General features: G+C 41.5%; 1 protein-coding gene across 2 annotated transcripts in view; it reads right to left on the bottom strand.

The window, feature by feature from the left end:
• The window catches only part of Dsc2 (desmocollin 2), a 29,112-nt gene extending 20,083 nt beyond the window's left edge, over nucleotides 1–9,029 (bottom strand). For both annotated transcript variants that reach the window (XM_021150489.2, XM_021150490.2), the window contains exons 1-2: nucleotides 8,597–9,029; nucleotides 826–910 (exon numbers count right to left, since the gene is read on the bottom strand). In XM_021150489.2, coding sequence (XP_021006148.1) covers nucleotides 826–910; nucleotides 8,597–8,665 — 154 coding nt within the window. In that variant the 5' untranslated portion in view covers nucleotides 8,666–9,029. The remainder of the gene's footprint in view (nucleotides 1–825; nucleotides 911–8,596) is intronic.
• Between the last annotated feature and the right edge of the window lie 551 nt (nucleotides 9,030–9,580).

Below are 9,580 nucleotides of genomic sequence, written 5' to 3' on the forward strand. Positions count from 1 at the left end.
CTAACACTTGGTTTTACATGTGTTTAAAGAGATATGTGTCCTGAAATAAATATGTGAACTTCAGTATTTGAATATTTGACACAATGGATTTTATTTCTTATCCAAAATCAGCTATTAGAGACGACACACTACTTGAATTAAAGTAAAGAGTTACTAGATCAAAATACTACTGAAGTCTACACCAAATGTAAAATAATTAACATATTTTCATATTTAGTTAATTTTTTTTCCTTCTACAACTAAATCACATAAGGAATTGATCGGCCAGTGATATGTATATAAGGGAGTTGGGAGGAAGCACACACTTATTTTAGTAGTTAAGCAAAATAAAGAATTGATTTATATATAAAAAAAATATACAGAGCTTAAGACATATCTCAGGGTATATTGCTCAGCAATGCAGTGCCCTGGCTTTGATACCCAGCACACTTTAAAACAATGGACACCTAAAAAAAGAAGTGGAAGTAAAATTCAGTAAAATATCAAAATGTTTAGTGATGAAAATCCAAGAACACCTTCAAACTCAAGAAATAATTTGAATATTATTTTTCAAATGCTTAGAAGCATATTTAGCATACATAATATATCCATGGAATATAAATATCAAAAATTATGTTATTATTTGAACTTCATCTTTTTATCTTCTTTGGATAATCATATTTTTCAATAAATAATTATTTCATGCTATGATATAACATGTATTAAAATGATCACACTGTTTGCTTTTAGCTATTAATCACAAGATCCTCCTGGTCCTACAGGTCACAGGGACTTGTAGAGAGCATACCGCATCAGGGTTTACCACACACTGTAGCCGCTCTTTACCTCTGCCAACAAATTTCTCGGCAGGTAGTTCAGAGGGGACCTGGAGGACGACTTCTTTACAGGCATCAGAGGCAAGTGCAAGGATCTAAAACAAACAGGTAAGTGTCAGACACTCACAAGATCTCTCTAATGATTATAGAGTTTATCTGAGTCTCAGTTACATAGTAACATCCATTTAATTGCATAAAAGAAGCATTAATTACTTAAGTGTATGCCTACACACACAATTTATTTAGTTTAAATTAACAAAATAAAATGAGAAATGTGTACTAGAGTAAGAAATCTGGAGTAGAGGAAGGAGATGAGAAAAGGCCAAGCACTCCCAAGACTCTTTCTTTCCAATGCACACACTTCCTACTCAGGGAACCACATTCTTTCTTAGGACTGTTTTTATGTTATTCTGTAAAGTGAATTTACTAGTAACTTCACTGACTGGGATGGCCACGTGAAGATCCAACAGCAACATGTGTGAGACAGTACCAAACACACACAGGAAAGAGAAATAAATAAGTTCACAGAACCATTAAACAGTTTCCATAAATGTTGAACATCCCAGGAGCTACAGAGCCAAAGCAATAGCCTGCTAAACCAAACCATGGTGCCCTTGCTGAGGGGCACTGTGACTGCTATGGGAAGGTTGGCACAATCTAGATCTGAGTCCACACAACATGGGACCTTATTCTGAGGACACACTTTCTCCTCATTGATGGTTAAGGCCATTTTAGAAAACATTTTACTTAAAATGTTTTAAACAATTTAGTGATCTACAATGAGCCAATTCCAATTGATTGTGCATTTGACGACTCAAATTTAATTCTGTTGTGAGCTTTTTCTGTGAATGTTTCTGAAAGATACACACTCTATTTTCTTCAGATTACCAAAGTTCTTAGCCAAAAGCAAGGAATCCAACCATCAGCTATGCTGCTAAAATCAGCTAGATTTGGATGAAAATTTCATTTCCAATCTGTCTTAAAGCACTTATAATTATCCAATTTAAATTATATAGAAGGGATTCAAAAAGGTAGAGATGATATTTTATTTGCAAAATAGAAATAGATCACTGCCCCTCCCACAAAGACTTTCAAATTGAAAGTTAAAAAAAAAAAAAAAAGGGTGGTGGGGCGGGGGACTTTCACAGGATTCCTAGCCGAGAGTGCAGGAGTACAGACAGATGTTTTGAAGACTGTGGCTCAGGGTGACTGACAAAGAACATCTACTCATTCACTCAACCAACACTTACTCATTCAACCAACACTCAGGGATAAGGAGGTGCTAAGCTCGGTCATCAGCTCCAGCCGTGAGCAAAGCAAGGACCTTGCCCTGAGTGAATCACATTGCATGGCACCAAAGAAGATAGACAAGTGCACAATGTCACATCCCAACAAGGACTGGCTAAGACAGATAACAGTTCCTGGAGGAAAAGAGCAGAGGAATATGGTAGAGAAGTCTGGAGCTGCTGTGAACTGAGGGAGCAAACCAGCTCCACTAAGGAATAGTCTAGAACATGGACTGCTTTGTTCAGAGTGCAAAGGAAAGCAGCAATGAGAGACATAAGGCTGCAGAATGGTTTTATCTGGCATTCACCAGCAGTCAGTCATCTGGTTGCATGGCAACAAGATTACAGACACATACAAATGGAAGTCAGGATAACAACTGCAAGGGCATAGCACTATTCTAAGGAAGGGACATGGGACGTACATGGAAGTCTTAGTGGTATAAGTGAATGGCCCAGTTAAGACAATTGCTTTTGGAAACAGTGTTCCTGACACCCATTTATTCATATATTAAATGAATTTAATTAAATATATACTTTTTTAGTAGATCCTAATAGCAAACATAATGAGACCTCAACCCCAGCATAAGACATAGTTGTAGACTCAGTAAAGTATGGAAATGTCACGGCAGGGAAGTTCAGACTGGTATAGGAGAGCAGGGGAAGCCAGCCTCACCTAGGAACTAGATGAGATCAACTAAGGAGTGGCCATGAGTCAATCATGATAGGAGAAAGCAGGTTTGAAACTGCAAAAGTACAGAATGACAGATGACAGAGAACTAAATAAAAATCTGTAGTGTGGTGGTTCTCAACCTGTGGGTCATAACCCATTTGGGGATCAAACAACCCTTTCATGGGGGTAGCCTAAGGCCATCCGAAACACAGAAGTAAAATTCGTTATAAAGTAGCAAAGGTTGGGGCTCACTATAACATGAGGAACAGTTCTAAAGGATCTCTAGACAACACTAGGAAGATTGACAACCACTGCTCTAGTGGCTGATGTATACAATCTAAGGAGAAAAAGAAAAGCTAAAGTGATTCAGAAGTGTAAGTGTGGAGCAACTTCCAAATAGTGTCAACAACCCCCGAGGATTCTTCCTCTTACACTTGATAAGGAGCTACTGTGGTTTACAAATAAGGTGGGACCCAAAGGGATGCTTCACTGGGAGGTAACTGTGTTGTGTGAATTTAACTTAATGAATGGCTATATATGAATGCTTCATTTGAAGGCATTGTTAGGAGGCGGTGGAAAGTTTGTGTTGGCTCCTGAACTACACAAGGAGGTCACTGGAGGTGAGTCCTATCCTGCCTCCTTTCTGTTCCTCCCTTTTGGTTAAGGTCTTCCATGAGATAAATAGTTTTCCCCGACTGTGACTTTCATCCATGATGTTTCTGCTTATCTTGCAAGAGCCTGAAAGCAGTGGTGTCAGTTAACCATGAATGAAAACTTTTAAAACTGTGAGACAGCCAGAATATAACTTCTCTCCTTTCACATCTTTTTCTTGGGTCTATCTCAGAACAGTGAAGAAAACTGACCAATACAGAAAGCAAAGATTTGTCTCAAGAAAATAAATTACCTAAGCAGGTTTATATTGCAGAGTGGTAAGTCTGAACACTGTGGAAAAATAGATCGGGAGAAAAACTTTCATTTTAATGAAGACATGTAAGAAAACTTGGGGCACGTTGTGAGAAAAGTAACAAGTTATTATGAATAACATGATTTCGAAACATCCTACAGCATTGAAGAACTAAGAAAAAGAACAAAGAATTGATGGGCTGGGTCTGCATGTGAAACTGAAACATAGAAAGTAGGAAAGAATCCAGAGATACCTTCTGACCTGCCAAGCTTGTCTCTGGTTTCTTGGACTCAACAGAGATCGAGTGAAGTGAAAACATGGGACACTGTGTGTCCTGCTGTGTACAGGCAGCTGCTTTCCATTACATGTTCAATATGAGGGAGAGCCACAGCCGATTTGGCCTTTGCATGGGTTTAGGATCCACATTCAAATCCATGGTTTGGGTCTGAAGTCTCTTAGGTATCATAAGAAAAGCACCACAGGGAAAGCATTAGAAACAACCCCATGGTCATGGTTTACTCTTCAGTTGATTTAATGGAAACACACCTCTGTGTGACTATGAGGATATTTCTGAAAGGTTTAAATGAAGAGAGAAGACCCACCCTGAATGTGGGCAGGGATGTAGGACTGAGTGATCCATGCTCTCTGCCTCCTGCCTGTGGATACAATGGAACCAGATGCCACACCAGTTGTGAGGTCCCAGCAAGAGTGTCCTTAGCCTCAAACTGTAGCCAAAATAAACCCTCATTTCTTCTCCCGTATTTGTTCAGAGCAACAAGAAAAACAGATGATCTCATCACTAAACCTGGGAGTATAATAGGTTTTCCAAGGTCACCGAAGTCACAATTGCTGTTTCATGTCACATTGAAGAAATCTTGGACGGGAGTGAGGGCTTGCAAAGAGGGGAAATTTTCTCTATTTGAATTTGCTTTGTCTTTACCTACAAAATTCAAGCAAACCAAACAATAAATACCATGAGAGAAGCAACTGCTAAATACAGTTATCACTACTCTGTGCCCATAAATAAAACCAGTACCATACTATAAAAGAAGTCGTTTTCTAAAGCAATGACATGTGTGGGAATGCCAGGGAGTAAATGTAGTAGAACCCTGGAAGGCTACATGCCAGTACCAGGCCATCTGCTTCCTGACTGTCGGCACCAAACACCTTGCTGTCCTCCCATGATGTTCCCACTAAAGACGTGGCTACTTGAGAAAAGCCCAAACACAAAACACATAGGTGGATGTACACAGAGAGAAAGGCAGATCCAAGCTGCAGTAAGGAAAGTGGGCAACATACATACATTAATCTTAAGTTAAATTACAACTTGATGATCCCTATAAAAATCTCAACAGAGTATTTCCTGGAGATAAACAAGCCGATTCAAGGATTATAGAAAAATTATGAAAAAGAAGAGCATCAAAGGGATATGTAGACGTTAAAAGAGCATATGAAGTTCTGCTAAATAAAAGCAAGGCTATGTATCAGTATGTGGGTAGAACATATTAGTTATATGATTTATAAAGACAAATGCCATGCCTGTCTGCACCCCACAGAGGACATACACAACTTTTGTCACTAACAATTTGTGAGAGTTTTCTATTTGTCACACTCTTGCCTACACAGCATGTTGTTAAAAACAGTTAATTATGAAATATTGCTTTTAATTCACTTTTTATTTTTGTATTCTAAAGATTTTTCTATTTCTAGAATATATATTGTCTTTGTTCATACTAGAAGAAGTTGAAATTCAGGTCCTAGATAGGCTTAACTGAAAATCCATAGGAATTCATCACGTTTTTCCTATAACCCATCATGCACTTTAATAGTTCATCTACTTGGAGTTTTCTATTGAGTTCTGCAAAAAGTTTGGGTTCAATTTTATCTTTTCCTAAACTTCTGACTTGTTCAAGTAACCTCAAAGTCAATCTCGATAATTCTTATACTGATGCAATCCTTAAAGATGTGAAATAGTTCCTTCCTAATGTTGCGACCCATTAATCTAGTTTGTCACATCATAGTGACCCCAAACCACAAAATTATATTAGTCGCTACTTCATAGCTGTAATCTTGCTGCTATTTATCATAATTTAATATAATCATAATATAATCAAAATATAAATACCTGTGTTTTCTAATTGTCTTAGGCAACACTTGTGAAAAGGGTCATTCAACCCTAAAATGGTCTCGACCCACAGGTTGAAAACCACTGCTGTAACATGACATCAAACATAAAACAGCTTCCTGTCTAGCCATATGCAATCTGTTTGGAGAGAATAACATCCCCAAAATCATAGTCATTGGCTTTGCATCCGTTATCTCCAATTCAGGTTCTCCCAACCATCTATGCCTGTTCATACACATATGAATAACATACAGCCAAGTTTATACACTATGACATTACTAGTGAGAGCAAAAGCCAGTAACAAAAGAGATAGATACCAGTGAACAGGCCCATGCAAAATCTCTGAAGATGAACTTATTGAAACAAAAAAGGATTAAGGGGAGTAATAAGGAGAAAAAAGTCTAGACTTTTCCATGAGGATCGAGGAATATAGAAGTTCTATATATTGAAATCTCTGAGACCAAAAGGAAAACAGTATTTGGAAAGATAATAAATGGTATGCTATAGTTTACTATGTAGACATATACAGGCTTGTTTAAAGGTGATGTCTGAAAGAGAGATATTAATTTAGTATGATGAGATGTTTTAAAGAATAAAGTAGAAAAAATTCACTGAGGGTAGAATATACATTCTAAGAAACAAGACTTAGAACAAGGCTCCACAGAAAATTAGCATTTACAAGTAAGAAAAACAGTGGTCAAGCAGACAGAAGTGATAACAGAAGGCAGTGACCAGGGCGTGGGGCATAGGAAGATGGTAGGCTGCCTAACAAGAACAGGTGTGTAAGACACACTCATTCAGATAGTTGTTGCAAGGTATCTGCTTGTAGTTAATTTTATTACTGTACATTTAAGAACCTGTCAAAAGGGAAGATCTCATGTTACATCTTTAAATCTTACACAGAAAAAAGGGGGTGGATAAAGAAACATGGTAAGGAGTCAGATTCTGAGGGCCAGAAAGTTTTTCTAAGGTGTTCATTTCCAGAATAAAGAATGAATCATGGGGTAGAGTTCTAGGTAGAGTAGAACACATCTCTTGAACTTGTCAAGAGATGTTATAAGGCTGTAGAGAACAAAGCACCTTTCGGCTTTCAGGAAGACAGCTCAGGTGCTTAAGACACTGTGGGGTGGGGCAGTACTAGGAAATGGAGAGAAGCTGACTGGTGGAAAGTCAAGGGATTAACTGAGTGTATGAGAAAGAGGAGACACAGAGGGAGCCGCACCCCCTAAGAAGACATCAGTAGACATTGTGCATACTTTCTCTCTGCTTTTCTCACACCCATCTGAGGTTGAAAAGCTTTGTTCACATGGTCCTTGGAGTTTACAGCAAACTGAGGGGACTCACATTACACTTTCCTGCTTGAAAGCAGAATAAGGGGAGTAGCCAGAACACCTCCACCTCCATTCCTAGACTCAAGAAACGAGGTCTCTACTTACTCACCCGCAGCATGTGTTTCTATTAAAAGATCTTGGAGTATGGGTTTGCACAGGGCAGTGCTATATCAGGAAGACTAAGCATGCCTTTTCTTTCAAAGAATAAGGCCTATGATATAAAAGGAAGTAGCTTTGTTCCTCATTCGGTATCAACCAAAGTCCACTCTTTATCATCAGCAGAATATTTTATGGCGATTATTTGCCCTAGGCTCAGTTTCTTTAGCTATAAAATCCTGACTGCAAGGCACTGGTCCCAACCAGTGTTTATGAATAGCCTCTGGGAATTCTGATCTAAAGTTTAGACCATCCATTCCCCAGAACTTCCAGTAACCAATCACACTTTCAGTAATTAAAAACGCAGGAATTCCTTGAGGAGATGCTGTGACCTTTGGAAGCCCTCACCTCCACACACTTTGGTCCCCTGGGTTCCTCCAGGCTTCCTTCAAAGCCATCTTGAGCCACTGCTGCAGGCTAAAAGCGGAAGGGCAGTACCTAAGTGGTTGCTATTTTGCCACTAGAATAGTGAACGTTTTCCTTGTACAAGGGACCCTGATAAAACTAACGTGGGGCATTCTTTTTCCGCACTCCTCAATGGCATAGTCACTCCCAGGGGTGAATTCTTGAGTTCTGGTTCCCTAGGGAGATCCAGTCCTGTCCTCAATAAAACCATAAATTTTGACTCACACCTCTGAGAGGGCTGAAGGTCCTGGCTGTTGTACTTCTTAAAGCAAGAAAGAATCTGAGCAGGAGTTGAGAAGAAAAATCCAAGCTCCTTCTAGGACAAGATCTCAGGCTAGAATGTTCATTTCCCAGAGATTTAGGGGCTCGGTGGCCACCTCGTGTCCATTCATCTAACTCTGGAAGAAAGTCCAGACTCTCTCCTTCATTCCAATGCACTTCTAGAATCTCATCCCATCCCCAAGCAAGGAATCCTCAAAAGCAACAAGAAGTCTTTTTTTTTTTTTTTTTTTTTCCACCAAGGACACCACACTGGCCTTTGGTGTCCTCTGCCAGGCAGCTTCAACTAGAGGTGGCCTGCACCCAGGGCTCCGGTGACCATGCTCCAGGCCCGGGCACAACCCTGGCGCACCCCGCTCTACCCAGAGAACCCCGAGGCCAGGGTTTTGGCTGGGCGTCCGCGATCCGCCCCCGTCTCCATCCGATCGCGCGCCTATTACAGCTCTCAGCCACACTCCCTCCCCTGCGGGACTTTGGAGTCCCGGTCGCTCGGCTTCCTGCCGCCCTCCCTCACCGCCAACAACTGCTCAGTTTAAGGTGTCCTGAGGCCCGTTGACCCCACCTGGGCCAGCCGCCCCGGCCACATGTTCCTCTCCCCGTCCCTGAGATGGTCCCCGGAGCTCACCGTAAGGGTCAACAGGTGTCCCAAGCCAAAGGCAGGGCTCCCGGAGCGCGTAGATCCCACAGCCGCCATGGCCAGCTCAAGGGACAGGTCACCGCCCCGCACCCGCTGCGCAGAGGTGGAGCGCGCGCACAGACGCTTTTCTCGCGCTTGTCTGATGCTCCCGCCTGGGTCCCCAGGGGCTTTTCCTCTGGCCGAGGGTGGAGCTCTGGGCAAGTCCAAAAGACTCGAATCGGCCACTCCTTGTTATTTTTCTTGAGTCTTCATGACTTTAAGAATTCAACCGGCGGGAACTCCCTCTGGCCGCCACCCTTTCACCTATACTAGGTATTTCTCACCAGCAGCCGCCACCTATATGTCCCTTGTCACCCCCCAACCCCCCTCACCCCGCCCCAGATGGCGGTCTAGCAGGATTAACAGCTGGCCCTGCCCAGCAGAAGCCCTGACTGTACTAAGATTCACCGGGAGCTCTGGCCCTGGCCCCGCCCAGAGCACTGCCCACTGCCGGTGGAGTTACCTGGGGGTTAACTCCCAAACCCACAACTGCCCTGGCTGAGTTACAGCTGCCTGAAGCTAGCCTGATAAGAAGTGGACTAAAGGGACATGCTATTGTGTAAATCAAAGTCCCACAGACATGTAAATAAGGTTCTAACAGGAGGTCCATCCTAAAAGGTCTCAAGGTTCAGAAAATAGATTGACAGTGACACTGGTTCTATAATTTAGGGAGAAAAGGAAAGAAAGGAGAGAAAGACAGGGAAGGAGAGAGATCTAGGGAGGGACTGAGGGAGCGAAGGGGAAGGAGGGAAGAAAGGAAGGAAAGAATAAACCAAAGTTACTACAAAAAAAAAAAAAATCAACTGAGGCCTCCGATTGACTAAATGTGGGCCCTCTGGTTTCCACTATGTTATCTTTTTGATTTTTCTCTGAGCATATCCCACATAGAGCCCTGGATATCCTGGTACCAACTAGTTTTCTCTGTGCTGTTAT

The sequence above is a fragment of the Mus caroli genome, chromosome 18 (assembly GCF_900094665.2).
Source record: "Mus caroli chromosome 18, CAROLI_EIJ_v1.1, whole genome shotgun sequence".
Lineage (NCBI taxonomy): Eukaryota > Metazoa > Chordata > Mammalia > Rodentia > Muridae > Mus > Mus caroli.